The 17,892-nt window shown below is 37.4% G+C and overlaps 1 protein-coding gene across 1 annotated transcript in view; it reads left to right on the top strand.

Moving 5' to 3' along the window:
• USH2A (usherin) overlaps positions 1-17,892 on the top strand; it is an 833,496-nt gene that overhangs the window by 470,198 nt on the left and 345,406 nt on the right. Inside the window, exons 36-37 of the mRNA XM_059039022.2 lie at positions 4,178-4,329; positions 9,351-9,513. Coding sequence (XP_058895005.1) covers positions 4,178-4,329; positions 9,351-9,513 — 315 coding nt within the window. The remainder of the gene's footprint in view (positions 1-4,177; positions 4,330-9,350; positions 9,514-17,892) is intronic.

Raw genomic sequence — 17,892 nt, 5'->3', positions numbered from 1 at the left:
CTATAGGTAAGTGTGTAGTGCTTGCTGGAAAGATTTCCTTCAAAACTGGTTAAGATTTTTAAGTTTGTGCTTCAGGGATGAGATTGAGTTATAACGGAAATTAACTCCTATAACATATCTCCTTTCCCATGATGTCAGATAAATGAGATATTATGCACATAATCCCAGCAGAAGAGAAGTTCTCTGTTCCCCAGTTACGTAAGAAAAGGGAAATATTGATTTGGGTACTTTCGTTTTCAATGTTGAAAAGCAGGTCAAGAAGATAGAGTTTCAGGAGTCTTAAAATTTCTTTAAGAGCTTCTGCACCATGTGATTTGCACATAAGTGCAAAATAACATAAGCGATTTGTACATTGTGTGCCCATCACGTACAATGATTGCTTAGCAGAGTTCCTGGCATATAATGATTTCTTGTCTTTATTATTAAATTATTGGTGTGATTTTATCTACTTTTCTTCTCTTAAATTTTCCATGTGCTAATTGGTTTCTCACTATGTACCTCTCATTTCTTAGCTTTAATTCATTTGTGCTTTTGCGTGTCAAGTATTAAATGGTATTAAAGCAAATACTCTCTGTAAGTATTCTTTGAGTTACCATAGATGGTCACATTAGAAGAAAGAAGAACAGATGCTGGCAGCTGCACCTTTTTGTGGAGCCAGAGTGGTGCCTGAGAGTAAAATGAAGACACTTGCTCAGAAATCTGGGAAAGAAGGGAAGTGGACCTGCTTTCGGAAAGAGACATGGTACAGAGCTATCTTCAGAAAGGAAAAGGGGTCAAAGCACTAGCTTTTTAAAGTATTAGCTCGCTTAAATTTTAAAAAGCTTTCATCCTAAAGGATGTATTGATCAAGATCTTATTGGTCTAATAGAAAATGTGTTAGGTATTCAAGACAGACTATATTTAATATTGTACGAGGAGTTGGTTACAAGAGCAGTGGAAGGACTGGAAGAAAAAAAAAAAAAGGGAGAAGGAGGCAGATACCAGAAGAACAAAAAGCGTGATTGCCAGCAAGGTGCTTAGTTTCCCCGGGCAGGAGCTGAGCTGTGGGCCCGCTGGTGGATCTGCTGATTTGAATTGGATGCTTAAACCATCAAGAGCCACCGAGATTCCACTACTGAAGAAGCTGCAAATGCGGAAGAGGAGCTCGTGATGTCCGGACTGCGTGGCGTGGCCCCTGATTGGCTGTGTAGTGACACTCAGCAAAGGTCTCTGCTCTTGGAGCTGGAAGCTGGATGTTTTCTTGTTTCCTGCTTCCGCCCTTCCAGCAATGCCTCCTCTTGGTGAAACTTACTAGAAAGTCAACCAGCAAGAGGGCTCAGTGCACAGAGCAGACCAGAAGTGTGGATGTAGAGCTGCGATCAGATGACTTAGATGAATAAGCAGCTGAGCTGTTCAGCTGCCGTGCCCACTCTTCTACCTTCTGTTACTTTCCACTACTGACGATAATCACCGCATGCTTCCACCCGCTTTGGACAGATGGAGGTGCTCTTACCCTCTGTCACGATAGTCATATCTAGGTGGTATTAATTCCCCTTTCAGTTTAGATACAACCCACATGGATATTCTACAACTTAAAAACTAAACCATAAACTAAAACGCACGAACTTTTAAAATATAAATCAATAGGGAAAAGGAGGAGGGAAAATTAGTTATTATATACAAATCTCTATGTAATAAGCACAAAATAAAACATAACGTCTACAATTCTTGTTTCTATAACTAGTTAAGGCGATAGTTGATATTTCCAACTTCTTCCCCTTGCTTTCAGCCAGTTGCCCATCTGTTTGGGATTCTTGACCTAGCGACGCAACCAAATGTGTACTACTAAGAGGTCTGTGTCCTTAGTGGTTGTGGCTTAAGTTACTTTAGACTTTTAAAAGTTAGGTGTTCGGACCTGGTTAGACAAAGGGGTGTCCTTGGGAAAGTCCAGAACATCAGCATGCAGAAGGAAGCGAATTCCTCCTTCCACATAGTAATTTTTTCTTTGCCTGTTGATGTAGTTGCACGAGGATCCCAAATTGCCAGGTATCGATAATATTCTCAGTTTCTAATTTACTGGTACCTTGATGATGCTCCATGATATAAATATTCCTCTTTGTGAGTAGAGAAAGCACGAATAGTTTGTGTAGCATATGGAGTAAAATAGTGAGAGGTAATACGCTGACTACCGTCTCTTGAGTCCAACATTTTCTCACTATAGAAAAACCAGCATCAAATACAGGTTCCTTGTTCAAAGCAGACGTAGCATCCTATAGGAAGCCCAGATCCACAGGGTGTTATCTCTCAGCTTGGGCTGTAAGGTAGGCTTCCAGAGGCCATTTCGGCCATCTCCCAGACTATGGGTTGATGAGGTATATTGTAAGAAGGGTAACTTCCATAGTTGTAGTTAGTTCACTTCCTCCTTCTTTTGCTATCAACTGATTTCTTAATCAAAAGCAGCATCGTGAGAGAGATTCTGATAACAGGCACAGCATTCCATAAGTTCACAGATGATGGAGCTGCCAGACCACTGTGAACAGGTTCTAGAAGTGAGCAACTCCTTCCCAGGAGAGAGGGACGCTTGCGAAAAGTCTCCCGGTATAATGATTCCCAGAGTGAAGCTGTCCCTAATATAATGACGGGTGAAGGTTTGATCTACTTTCGGGACATTCACAAGAGCAGATCTGCTGTTCATAAGGCTGAGAGTCAGGCATCCTGGAAGCCATCTCTCAGGGACTCTCTTGATGACCTTTGATTTTGCTAGAGTCTTTGTTTCAAATCTCATTCCTTCTCTAAATCCTGATTTTGAGCTATTCTATAATATCAACCTTCTAGCAAGTTTCTTTTCACGTTTCAGGTATCTAGGTATCTTTTTCCTGTAGTCTTGAATTTTCGCTCTGTATTGGAGGCTGGTATTTCATCCCTGTGCTGCATATACATTAATGTATTCATTCAGTCAATATTTTTTAAGTACCTACTATGTCTTAGTCATAGTGCTAAGCTCTAGAAATACACAGGTGAGGAAGAGCCAAAATTGCCTTGGGGATCCTGTAGCCCATTGGCAATGCCAGGCAATTAGATAAGGAATAATGATACTAATAATGTGAGAAGTGGGAAAGTAAATACTATGATGAAGATGTGCTGTGCGCTAGTGGAGAGGCACCCAACATCTGTCCTCAGGGAAGGCTGTCTGGCAGATGAACAGTTAAGGCCTCAAGGACACACCCAGGAGGCCACTGTGAAATTAATTTTAGCTTGAAAGAGGTTCTAATTTAGCATGCAAGCAAAGTTCTGTTTCCCCCAGTATAATGTTTACTGAATGTGGGGATGCTGTATTTCCAGTGGACAGAGATCCCTGACTTCCTTTTAATGCATGTTTGGATGCAATAAATCAAATGATTATATTAGCCATTCGGTCTCTCGAAACTCTGTTAGTTGATTTCATGAAAATGCACATAACTTCTGAAATAAATTGAAGTCGATCATTAAATCTAGCAAATCATAGTTTCTCTAACCCATTCATGAGTGTCTCATAAATGTAATCCGTGCAAATTGCCAAGGCTTTCTGTTTAGGTGATTCAGTGTTGTAACTGAGAGCATGGGCTCTGGAACCAGACCGCCTAGATTCAAGTGCTGACTCTGAAACCTGCGAGCTTTGTGACCTTGAGCAAGTTACCTAGGCTACCTGTGCCTGATTTTCCTCACCTATGAAATGGTGATAATAATACTGCCTTTATTATAGTAGTGCTGTGGGGAGAGAGTTGAAAAGGCGGATGCTCTTGGAACAATGCCTGACACATCCTGAGTCACACACAGTGCATTACCCAACAAGGTCATTGAACTTCTAAAGCACATCTATTAGGATATCATTTTAGAAAGCAATACAAATTATAAATATACTTAATTTATTCATTTTTTTATATGGAACACCAATGACAGCAGTTAACATGATGCAATAGAAAGATTCCTATGCTGGGACTCTTGGGTTCTATTTGTGTCTCTATACTAATTAGCTTAACATTTTGATATTCAAGAGTTTAAAGCCGGTTTTATCCTTTGGAAAGGGACAGGGTTTAGACTAAAGGAGAGATTGTGATTCCATGAAATTAGAAATCATATCAAGAAGTGCCTGCTTCTTTTAAGACGTTCTTCGCTATTGTCTAACAATCCTTCTAAAAGGCAATTACTATCTTCCCAGGTGTTATCACAAGTTACGGACTGTATCTAGATGGTATATTAATTCACAATTCCTCAGAACTCAGCTGTCATGCTTCTGGATTTGCTCCTTGGAGCTTACATTCCTTCAGAGTCCAAGCCTGCACGGTCAAAGGTTGTGCTCTGGGCCCACTGGTGAGTGTGTGAATTTACATTCTGGAAATGTATTAAATGTCAGATGGCAATGAATAGGCAACTCTGCACAGCTAGCCTTTCAAGTTGGATGGGAGAGTTTCTTTTTATAAAATTTCAATTAAGGGTTAGTAGGATTTTATATTCAACATAAATTTCAAGACTGCACATAGGTCTAGTGAAGGACAGAATCTACATTTTACTGAAATTTCAAACGGTAAGTTGACCAGCTGAGCGGGCATACATGCAATTTTGCCTAACTTAGTGACATATTTAAAGTCGATGTTTTTCTTCCAAGTAATGAACTCGACCACTTGAGTAAGTTTGTGATTAAAAAGTGAAAATAATTAAAAGCGCATAACTGCCACAGTATGTCAACACTGCTTCCCAACAAGTGTGTTAATCAATTAAAAGTGTTAGCCTCATCCATTAGAATAATATACTTTAATTTCATGAGCGTGATATATTAATAAGAACAGTATTTAAAATTACACTAATATCAGCTTTTGATATCCACATTTCAGAAATGTTCATCTACCTATATTTCATTTGTAGTTGAAAGATAGACAAAATTGTGCTTTTTATTATAATTTTCAAAACCCAACTGATTGTACATAATTGTCATAGACCAGCATGACATTCTTTAGTTTCAAAATATAACATTTGACTCTTGTGCATATTTCTTGATTGATTAGATTTAGCTTCTTTTAAGGGAAATGCTCATTCATTTTAGATATTTTTTGGCAGTCTTTCCTAATGGCCTATCATTTTAATGCATTTTGTCTTCATTGAAGAGTGTATTCTATAAATATTACCTTGAAAAACAGCTCTACCATTTAATTTTTTTGCTTCCTTATTTTTGCACACACCTCCCGTTTCGCTTCAGAGATTGGTTGCTTTCCAAACTGCTAACATCATCTATCAGTGGAGCTGAGCTGTAGTCTTTATTGCCATTAAGTATTTTATAGCCTGGACCCCTCTGATGGTTACTTACTCTTAAAAGCAGGAATGGCAATAGGCCAGCCTTTCTTCTCCATTCAAAAATGAAAAAGAAACAAAAGAACACACTCCATGAGCTTGAAACGGAGACTTTTTCAAAAATATAAAGTGCATATTGTGGTCCTGGCTACTAAACTGGGTCCCACTCTGTCTCCTGATGTTCTGGTAACTTTAAACAAGGGGAACATGGTTATCGATCTATGTCTTGTACAGATAGTAGGCGATGTAGACCTGAAGGAATCAAATTCCACATTGCCTGATGGGAAGGAGGAAATCGAATTAGATTGTAAAACCCTACTCTCCCATGGCCTCACACATCCTAGACTCAGTTCCGAATTAAAGCACAGAGTTATTTTCTCCTTTTTGTCTTTTTCTTTATCCTGTGCTCAGGATACAAACACTTTTCCCAAGTCAGTGATCCATCTCTAATTACTGGGATTGAATAACAATGTCTTTATTTAGAACAAGTCAACTCTATGTTGCCAAGAAGTTAAAACCCATGGTCTTCAATTGATTTCTAAAATATTTTTTTTATCAATTACAATACATGTTATGCCCTTAAGAGATTACATATTTGAGTATTCTAGATAGCTCTGGATATCTATCACAATCATGAAAGATATTACAGATACAACTCTTTTCGTTGATGATGGTTTTTTTGAATGTGTCCTTGATTTAAGGAATCTAGGTATCAATCTTAAAAGCCAGAATTATCATTAAATCATAATATGATGTTCAACAAAATCCAGCCAAATTGTGTCTATATATATATCACTTAAAGGTATTCTTTATATGAAGCCCAATGTTATAGCAAATATTTCATTGAAACAAAAAATGTATGATCTCTATTTTTAAATCTTTTGCTGGAAGAAATCAAAGAATTAATTTTCCAGAGTCAATTTTTTTTCTTCACCTAACAATATTCCTTAATGATGACTCTTACTTTTTAGAAACAGAAGCCTGTTTGTTTCACCACTTACATATTTAATATCATTGTTTTTCACGCACATAGGGAAATACCATTCAATGTTTCCTATGACAAATATGCTCTATAGTCTTGAATGTGGTCTGGTTCACCCTCAAAATTTTCTAGGTTGCTCATATAATAAACCAAAACAAACAAACAAAAAGGACAAATTTGATAAAATAGAATATTTTTAAAATAAAAATACTTGCATAAATTCCATATTCTTACCACCTTAATGTAGCATTAGTACAATATTTTTTGTGCCCTTAGCCTAGCCAAGTTTATTCCCTGTTATTCGTGATTCAAAAGAAATTGCTCTGTTCTATCTGAAAAAAAAGAAAAAAAAAAGATTCTTCTGTGTGTTTTGTTCAGTTCTTGTCCATTTACACAATGTATTTGGATTTTAAAGAAATTCCAACGTAAAAAACAATTTACAGTGCCTTTGATCTTAATTTTTTAAGATACTAATGTGCATTGTCAAACCAGTCATTGAGGTTTCATAAATGTTTGAAATAATGAAAAAAAATGAACAGAAAATACAGCACCAGAAGAACTATTTAAATGCTTTCCTTTTTTTCAATTATATTGTTGAATTGCAATTAGAAACCCTTCACATTTTGTGTTTCTTTAATAATATGCAATAAATTTGTCCATAGGAAAATCACTTTGCTTTTGTTTGTTTGTTTTTCTCTTATCCGCTGTTAGGTAACACTGGTAAAGTCTAAGATGGGGAACTTTATGACTGTATCTGGCCTTGGAACATTCATTAGATTCAATTCTCCAAGGACCCTCTTAAGGATGAAGTGTGAAACTATATATCACCGCTGCATGATATGGTTAAAAAGCTGCCTTGGTTTCTTGGTGATGGCATGCTTATACAGATAAACATACCCAGACACACATGTACACATGCTCATATTCTCACAGCCATTTTTTTTTTTTTTTTTTGGTGGTACGCGGGCCTCTCACTGCTGTGGCCTCTCCCGTTGCGGAGCACAGGCTCCGGACGCGCAGGCCCAGCGGCCATGGCTCACGGGCCCAGCCGCTCCGCGGCATGTGGGATCTTCCCGGACTGGGGCACGAACCCGTGTCTCCTGCATCGGCAGGTGGACTCTCAACCACTGCGCCACCAGGGAAGCCCAGCCATTTTTTAAATTAATAAAAAAATAAATTTTGTTATTTAAGACATCTAAATTGTAATGGCAATAAATGTTACGGTCAAGAAAATCCCATGTGGGATATCTATCCTATACCAGCTCTTTTTCCCCCATGCCTCCTTGGAAAACATGCTTTATTCTATGAAACCTTAGATTTCTCAACTATTATAAAAGGAAAATAATGCCTACTTTACAAGGGGTTGCTGTGAAAATTTAAATGAAATATTTATACAAAGTTTTCTGGTACATGGTAAGAGTTGTATTAAGGATAACAATTTTATTAAAATGTTTGTTTTCGTTGCATATTTCTTCTCAAATATATTTTTTTTCTGTGTCAAGGGAGTTTCCCAGGTGAAAGCCAAGTCAACCTTCTAGAATGCCTTTTCCTTAGCATTTTTAAGGCAAGATTGATAAACAAAATGGTAATTAAAAAAAAAAACAAATCAGAGCAAAATAGTACAACTGCCAGATTTAATATAGTGTAAAAGTACTGAAGTAGTTATCCATATACATAAGGAAATTTTAAAATTCTATTTATTTCAAATTAAGCAGATATTTGAGAATAATAATATAATTATCTGGATTTTCCCTTAATTCTTCAACTTCTTGAGTCTCTTTTTATTTGGAACCCTTTAGAATCATTTTCTATACAATAATTTGAACCACATACATAGATATAAACCAATTGTATTGATATGAAATATTAAAATGATGAATTGATATTTTTCTAGTCAAGTTTCTTTATCGTTTTTTGTACATAGCTATTAGACTAAAAAAATGACTAGGAGTTATAGATCTAAAGAACCCCATAGCCTTTCTCAGATGAAAATAAAGCATGTGACCTCATACTTATTAAAAATTAACACACTGTCTTTACCACATTTATTTTCATAATTGGGAAAGTGTATTTGTCCTAACAAATGAAGGCTACATAACTGAGAATATTTGCCTGACTAAGGATTTCATGTTTGGTCACCTTCCTGTGAGGCGTGAGCCTGTATTTTAAGAATAAGGTCAAAATTATCAACATATTCAGTAAATCTGAAAAGGCCAAACATTTATGAGTTTGTGGTGATTAGTTAATAAATTTAAGCCAGTTATTAAAAGATGCTAAAATATCCTGAACCCCTTTCTACTTTCTTTCCAACTTCATCTTCCTCTGTTCTCTTAGTTATTTTACTTATTTAGCTATTAAAATCTTTCTGGCCCCTGTGCAGTGAAAGCTTATATTTATTTCAGATTCCTTCTCTTCAAATAAGTCATTTTTTGTTCTTTTCTGCATACATTCATTACTACTATATTAATGAAATTTCAACTTTTTGTGATTATACTTTAGGGATAGAGTCACTCAGGTACACTTATCTCTTGATGTCTGGCATGGTGCCATTTGCACATACCTGGTAGCAACACAGCTCAGAGAACTCTGCGTGTGTGTGTGTCTGTGTGTCTGTGTGTGTGTCTGTGTGTCTGTGTGTATGAGTCAAGATGCTTGGTGTGGCCTTTGACAAAGCCCAGCAGTCTATCACTGCAGTCAGGAGCTTATGAACACAGACCCTACTCAGTTCTTCTGTTTTGCAATCATATAAAAATTGTTTTTAAGCCATCGTAGAAGTAGTCTACGGATATGCACAGCCATAGGCACAATCACAGTAGGAGCTGATCCACATATTCTGGAAATCACAAACTGCCTTGGTCAGGAGCTCAAATTCTAAGCTTTAACAGCAGGAGGAAGAAAACATGAGGTATGCTTTGATCCTGCTGACAAAATGAGGTATTCATACAAGATGCGACTGTCAAAATAGTTTACTTCACAGCAAAGAGATTCTTTGAAGAAGTATGCTCAAAGTGAAGCATGTACTTATTTTATTTGCAAACAAAAAGAAATCTTTTTATACTCACAGGTGGAAAATCGAACTCTAGAAGCTCCTCCTGAAGGAACAGTACATGTGTTTGTCAAAACAGAAGGATCCCGAAAGGCCCATGTGAGATGGGAAGCACCTTTTCACTCTAATGGACAATTAACGTACTCAGTCCTTTTTACTGGCGCTTTCTATGCTGACCAAGGTAATTTGTTTGTCATTTTTAAACTTTCATGACATTAGAAAACAATGTATTTTCTTTTGAATTTTTTCTTTTAGCCACAGATTTTAATTTCTTTTTCTTTCCTAAAAATAACCTATATTGATGAACCAATTCAGCCATGCTCATTTTGGGGTCCCCAGCACAGCTGTAAAAGCTTCATCTGATGAGTTGCCGGAAGGGTAAGCTCTCCACACCCACACCTGATCTACTCAGCTCCGGGGAGGTAGGGAGCAGCACTCTGTGCTTTAACAAACCCTTTAGGTGGCTCTGAAGGTCACTCAGCTTCGAGAAAGATTGGCCTAGTAGAGATTCTATATTCGTTTCCCCTTGCTTAATAAATGGCGAAAACCTAAACGATTATTTCTGCAAAGAGTTGAGTTTTAATTTTGCAGTCCATCTTCAGCAAACTCTTTTTATGTGATCATTTTAACATTTCTACAGTAAATTAGGAATGCTGGTGTGTGTTCCAATCAATTAACTGGACATGGGTTACACTGCATAGGCTTCCTTGAAAGTATTATCAGAAACGATCTGATTCAATAAGTTAAGTTAGGGCTGGTTAGGTATGATGCTTATGTGAAGCAACCCTCACCATAGAAAAAAAATGCAGCTTTATATTTTACTGGAAAGCTCATTTTTGTTTTATTCAGTGTTTCCTTTTATCATTTCCACGAGTGGCCTATTTTTAAAGGAGGTGTTTTCAACATTTCTTGTTCCATTGGTAGCGAATATGCAATAACGTTGATATATATGGTCACATATACTATTAACAGTAAAATGATGTCCCTCAGACTTTAAAACTTTAAAATGTTTCTTTTTTAAAAATTTTTATTTTATATTGTGGTATAGTTGATTTAAAATGTTGTGTTAGTTCCAGGTGTACAGCAAAGTGATTCAGTTATACATATCCATGTATCTGTTCTTTTTCAAATTCCTTTCCCATTTAGGTTATTACAGAGTATTGAGTAGAGTTCCCTGTGCTGTACAGTAGGTCCTTGTTGATTATCTGTTTTAAATATAGTAGTGCGTATACGTCAATCCCAATTTATCCCTCCCTGCGCCCCACCTTTCTGATTCTGCATCATCTACAGCTATTTGTAGGACTTAATAACACCCTCAAAGTGGAAAGCAGGTGAGGAGAGAGGAAAACAGACTTTTCTGAATTCGCGGAGGGCGTTCTTATTTGTGTTCTGTGTTGGTACAGCGAGTTGAGTGCGTGTCAGTGTCTGAGTTGATCCCCTCAAAGATTGGTGTGTCCCTCTTTTATGCAATCAGGCCTTTGATGTATTCTGCTGTGAAGCACTTGTAAGATTATGAGGTGAAGGAGTGATGATTGATTTGGAAAAAAAAAGCAGCAACATTTAGGCCGGACCCGTGACAGCCCAGCTATTTCCGCCAAGGCAGCTGGGTGAATAATGTAAGAGCCATATTCCCCCTTGTGTTTAATCTTGCATTGTTTTTGCAGAGAAAATTTCTGCTTGCCTTCTAAGTCATGTCATCTTCGGTTGTCATCCCGTCTCTCAAACCATCAAAACGGTATTAAATGTTGCAAAGCTGCGCAGCAAGAGAACTTTAAAAAGTCAGAACCCATTTGCAGAGCAGCCCTTGTAGAAAATGTATTCTGTTCTCGGCAGAATTTTCCTTCAGTTCTTTCCACTGAGAAGTTTACTGATTTCTCCCAGTGGAATCTGCTGGAATTTATCGGTTCATGGTTGGCAGTCACAGATTAAGGTAAATGTCGATCCGTAATGACCCTCTACATGTTAGTATTGCAGTAAAGCTGGGCTTTTATGTCAAAGATATCGGAGAGGGAGCTATTACACATGACAGGGGTGATCAAGGGACTCCAGACCAAGGCAAGCATTATTAAATATTGACTAGTTCTGTGATTTATGTCGAGCTGGAGGGAAAAAGTGACTTTTTAACCATTATATATTCTTCAGCAACGAAAACCAGCCATTTATCTCCTGCTGGTAATAAAGAACAGAGTGCCTGCATATTTTAGTGGAGGGAAAACCTGGTCTTACAAATGAGATGAACTCCTTCATGATAACATTTCAGCTTGTTAATTGCCAAAAGCAAAACAGATAAATTGGAAGCAATTACAAGATCTGACTTCAAGAGTTTTGCGGTGTGCGTTCAACTCTAGGGTTGAAAGGGGGTGAGGTTGGGAGCCAAAGGATCATCTCAGGATGGGCCCCAGGAAATTCCTTTCATAGGTTCACTGTCACTGGAACTCTGATGTCCAGTGTTAAGTAAAAGGCTTTCACATATTGTCTTGTCCGGACACCCATCAACAGCTCGGTGACCTGTGCGCTGAGGGTAGGGAGATCTGCTTGGCTCTACAAGAAACGAATTAAACGTTAATTCATCAAACTTATTTAAGGTATCATCTGTTCCCAAGATTTATACAAAGCTTATTGAATTGTCTAACGGCTAATTGGTTATTTCCTTGACATAATGAACAACTATATTTCATCCTTTTCTGTGATGGCTGCTGAAGAGGTGGTGGTTAGAATGCATAAGACAGGAGAATTCAGCCGTGGGAAGCAAGCCTAGCTTAGGAATAAACGTACCTGCAGCCGGTTCACTGTTCTGCAGGGCAGGCTATTGAGCTGTCTCTATAAGACGCTCCTGCTGGACCCCGTCGTACATGTCAATTTAGATCCTAAACTACATACTTTACAAAGTCAACATTAGATTTTGTAACAACAAATGAGGCAGCACATAGCAAAGTGTGATTCCTTAAAAGGTGTTTACTTGTATCCAGGTATTATATTCTCATGAATCAATATTTAAAAGACAGGAAAACAATAAGCAGTTAAAAGCGCCAAAACTTTTCTGTAGTCTCAAAGGAAACCAAAGTCCTCCATTTCTTATATCCTTATAGAAATATTTTATGTATGTACAAGCAAATATATGTATTTCCCCCTTTTCAAATGTATCTGCCACGCATACGTTTTACACAAATGATACCAAATTGTACACATTGTGTACCAAAAAAAGTACTTTTTTTTTCATCACAACAATTGTAGACACCTTGTCACATGAGTAACCAGAGAACTCCCTCAGTGTTTATACACCTTCATAGTGTTCACTTGTATAGATTATGCCGTCACTGGTTTAACCAGTCCGCTATTGATGGGCATTGAAGTTATTTCCAATTCTTTGCCGTTTCAAAGAAAGCCTTAATGAATAAAGATATAGGTGTGCCTTTTCACACTTTGGCAGCATGTTAGTCTGACAAATTGCTCGAAATGATTTCTGGAACTTTGTAAGATATCGCCAGCCTCAGTCCACAGAGGCCGTACAGTCTGTGCTCGTGGGAGTGTTATAGTGCGCCTCTGTGTCCACAGCGCTGTCATCTGAGCACGTGGCAAATGGATTATATTAAAAATGATGGCAGGTAGGATCTTGAGTCTGCATTTCTCTTATTAGGAGTTAGTGTCAACTTATTTTCAAATGTTTAAAATCGGTTTGTATTTCTTTCTCTGTGAATTCTCTGTGTGTGTCATTTGCCCATATTTTAACCAAACGTAAGGAACTCTTAAGTATTAACAATATCTGTTATGGTGAGTAGCAATTGATTTCCCTCTCCTCAATGGTTTTTTTTTTTCCTAGCACTTTAATGCTTTTTAAAAAATACATTTATATTCAGTCAATTCAGAATTTATACAAATACGTAATCTATGGATCAAACCTTTTTTCTCAGAAAATGTTTCACAATCTCAAACCATTTATTAAATAAACCAGATTCTTTCCCACTGGTTTGAGTTGCTGTCTTTAAAAAGTCTTTTTTTTTTTTTTTTTTTTGTGGTACGCGGGCCTCTCACTGTTGTGGCCTCTCCCATTGCGGAGCGCAGGCTCCGCGGCCATGGCTCACGGGCCCAGCCGCTCCGCGGCATGTGGGATCTTCCCGGACCGGGGCACGAACCCGTGTCCCCTGCATCGGCAGGCGGATTCTCAACCACTGCGCCACCAGGGAAGCCCTAAAAAGTCTTACATTTCCGCATTTATTTATAAATATATCTGGCCAGATCTTTACCTTAATTTACATGATTATGGTAATTTAATTATTAAAGCTCTAGAATATTTTAAAATTCCTAATTAATGAGGGCTAATCCACCTCATTATTTTTATTATATAGGATTTACCTACCTATTTGCCTTATTTATTTTCTTTCAAGCAATACTGGTAATTTGCTACTTCCCCCCAGAAGTCCCGATGATATTTATATAAGGATGGGATTGAATTTATAAGTTAACTTAGGTAGAATTAATATCTCTGTGATATTGAGCTTCTCTAATCAATAATACGATTATTATTATTTCTGTCTCTCACAAGAGCTTAAAGTTTTCTTCATATAGATTTGTACATTTTTGTTTAGTTTATTCATTGATATTTTATAAATATAACTAATTTCATGTAATTATAAATTATATATATTATATCTGTTAATAATTAAGTAACTTAAAAGAGCTAATTTTTGAATAACACATAGAGTCCACTCTCAGATACCTGTCTTCAGAAAGCCATACTTTCACACTTCTATATCTGTTGGATGATCTAACCATAATAAGCATCTATGGCTTTTTTGATACTAGGGTTCATTGTCATTTTCTCAAAAGCACGGACATTTTACCAGGTAGAACATGATAACCTGATTAATTAGACTTTCAACTAATTTTTAGTAAACCAGAACGGAGGTGTATAAAATGGCACCAAAGATTGGACCTGAAGGGTCTCTGCGCCCATAGAATTGGCAAACATATAGAGAAGATAAGACAGGGAAACCTAGCAGGGTCATTCTCAAGTGTGTGACGCTAGAGAGAAACCAGGTATTGGTGTGACAAGTGGAACAGAGCTAACTGAGGGAAGATTTTGGAAACAGTGGCCCTTACTCTTTGCTTCAGTGATGGGTTAGAAGAACCTGAGTGTGAAAACACACAGAGAGAATGACAGAGTGATTACAAACAAATGTGAATGGCAAAAATTAACAGATTGCCCAACCCACAGTGGGATATATGAGAACATATTTTCTGCTTTTTCTTAATGTCTACCATAAAAGTAAGGATGAGCACTTCCTTCTGTGGGATTCTGCCTGATTTGAAGCATCCATTTAATTATGAGGAACATATGACACGAATTAGCTGTGTCTCGCGTCTGAAAATGCCACTTATGACCTGGAATAAGTGCTGTGCTCTATGGCTCTCCAAAGCCTTCCACTCACCTTGCCCAGGTGAACAGCTAGCTCCCCGGGATCAGTTTACAACATCGCCAAGATTCCTTTCTCTTCACATATATGAATTAACTAATACATTTAATGGTAAGCAATAGGTTTATAAAACTTCCTTATGAAACATATTGAGTGTGTGGGTTTTTTAAATAAAAGAAATGTGTAAAGTTAGGAATTAAAAACTAAAATAACTGACGGCATAGTAGTAAAAAAAATATGGCTTATGTGAAACTGGTTTAAAAATTATAAATCTTTTATCTAACTGGTAGGTGAAAGTAATATGTGATAAGAATTTATCGTTGTATGATTCTTTTATAAGGTTTCAAAAATATTTTCAACTCAGAGTATTATGAAACCATCTAATTGTCAAGAAGGAATGTAGAGAATAATATTATTAAGAGAAAAAGAAAATCTTCTGAGGTCCTATCGAATATTTTCACAAATGCCAGGCTCCTTACTACTAAACCAGATTCTTTAGATGCTTTACACAGATCCTCTTCTTAGTAGACAAGACCATGTCCTGCTTTTTTTTTTTATTAAGCAGTTACTGCAGAGTCCTATGCTAATAGTTTGAGTCTTCATTTTGCTTCCTTTTGAATGAATCAGGAAGTGATCTTCCTTGCCGGATAACCTGACAGATTGTTTTGTGTCAGAGTTTCTTAGGCAAAGCACCAGGGTGTGCTAATCGCCAAGTCCTTTGTGCACTGTTAACGCTCACCTGCTCTGAAAAATTGGATCGCAGCTTAATTTTCATCTTTAAATGCCTCTTTCTCTTAATCCCCTATTTTGTGTTATGGCACAGAATAAAGATGTTCATTTGAGAAAGAGAGAATGTGGATTCCTGAGAAAAGAAAGACAAGAAAATGATCCTTCGGGATTTGCAAAGGGAAATATCATTTTAGTTTTAATAAAAAGCAATTTAATAAATTCATCATGGCAAAATTGAGTCATTTTATAGAAACCTGAAAATTATTTTTCCTGAACATAGAAAGATGAAAGGAATAGATTTTAGGAGGGTGTTTTCCCAGTGTGGATACCTTCAACCAGGAATGAATCTTTAAAAAGGAAAAGTGAAAGGAAAGGAGAGGAAAGGGAAGGAAAAGGGAAAAAGAAAGGAAGGAAGGAAGGGAGGGAGGGAAGAAGGGGAGAGCAAATCGTCCAATTAGCATTAATCAGCTGCTTTCTTTGCTTGTAAGAACAGGTGGGCCTGAAAAAGAATTTGATTGATTTTGAAGACTATTTTTAAAAAGGGAAATGTAAATTTGGAAAAAAATATCATATACATATATATATAACACATATAATAGTTGTTAATTCTGGGTGGTTGTATTAAGAATGGTTTACCTTCCCATTTTTCCTGGTTTAAATACACAGTTTTTAAATCTTCTACAACAAATACATATTATTTTTTGCAATAAATTTTTAAACAGAGCTGGTGAAAGCAGACGATTCCGAGGCAGAGTTACTGGGAGTAATCACAGCTGGTTCCGCTTAGAAGGACTAGATCTGAGGGCTGAGTCAGAAGCCCTAAGGTCAAAGCCTACGGAAGGATGAAAGGGCATCTTCGTGTAAATTTCAGTGATGATCCGAAAACTCTTTGGGTGGCATGTATAATGTTAAATTGTCCTTCTCATGTTTTGCCTGCGTTTCTCTCTTTAGCAATACTTGCCAGTGGTCATCAAACAAACAAAAACCCTGAGGCTCTTGCAAAACAAAGAAGGGAACTACGTAGGATTGGTCAGAGAAGCAAAGGAGACTACGTATGACTCAGTTGTTAAAGAGGGTCTTAGGGAAAGAATGAGAAGTGGAAGATTCTCGTGTTGAAGTTAGAGGATAGGGAACAGGGGCGAGAAATTTTCCCTACATTGGTAACATCTGGAAGGGCAGTGGGGCGGTTTAAAGAGGGAAGAGGATTTTTCTATGTAGAAAAGATAGAGGAGCATTAATATGATTGCCTTCCTCTTTCCCCATTCTATGAGCATCAACTTTTCCTCCTTTGATTAAGTAGCATCAGTATCTCTTTCCAATGTCAGCATCAAGTATTTGCTCCTTGGCACACATGCTCATCTAGAAACAAACAAAAAATAAATAAATAAAGGAAAACTGAAACTGCACAAGTGAATTAAGTACTGCTGGGTTTCAACTAGACGAATGCATATTTTTAACTCCCTTAAAATACCAGCACCCAGAATAGGCTTACCGTCTCCAGGAGCTTCCGGTCACCAGAAATAGTGCTTTAGACTGTCAGTAGATTCAAGCACTATTAATCTCTTAAAAAAAAAAAAAAAATTCTCAAAAAAGCATTCCGTCTTTCAAGGTTATCTAGAGAAATTCAGAGACCTTTGCACACAATCTGATTCTCTGGATGCCTTTCCTCTCAGAATAAACTGTGTTTTAGAAAAAGTACAAGGAAAAGAAAAAAAAGGAGAGAGAAGCATTTGTTTTGGGGGGGAGGTAAAGAAAATAATTATACATGGGAACCTCTTAGATTTTCAAGGAGTCTGCAGGAAGGCACAGCTTTGTTTTAGAGTCCCTGATGTCTGTTTTTCAATGTGGTGGAAAGTATGCACGTTCAGGGCTGCGCTCGCAAGAAATGCAGTGTATCAGACACGCTTCCCTCTGGGAAAAGCCGCCAGTGGGGAAATTGTTGCAGTGATGCAGTACAGCTTGTAACTTGGAATCCCATCGAAGAACTTTGTAGCTGCTTGTCAGTCAGTGGGAAGATAAAAGAGGCAGCTTCTTTTCAAGCAATTTGAATTCATTTCTCTGTAATGAGTTAGACGGTCAGGCAGCAGCAGTGAGCTCGCCCGAGATCTTATAAAGTGTATTTCAGGGTGAAAGAGACAGTGATGGAGAAAAGGGAGCATGAAGTCTGCCTTGCAGACGAATCAGCAGAGTAACGTGGCTTGTTGCTGGTCCACTTCTTTTCAGGACTCCTTTGCTTGAATCCCCATATTTTTAAAAGGGGAGGTCAGAGAAAGTCCAGCTCTATCCCAGTTTATTAAATAAAAACCCAATATATGAAAATTAAAACTCGAAGTCTAAACTAGCAGGCAATAGTATTTCATACACAAATACTCATCAAGCGCAGACATTAAAAGGCATTATACTGTGGGTTGTTTGGG

Source organism: Kogia breviceps, chromosome 1, assembly GCF_026419965.1.
Source record: "Kogia breviceps isolate mKogBre1 chromosome 1, mKogBre1 haplotype 1, whole genome shotgun sequence".
NCBI classification, from domain to species: domain Eukaryota; kingdom Metazoa; phylum Chordata; class Mammalia; order Artiodactyla; family Physeteridae; genus Kogia; species Kogia breviceps.
The sequence above is the reverse complement of the archived record's forward strand: the minus strand, read 5'-3'. Positions and strand labels throughout refer to the sequence as shown.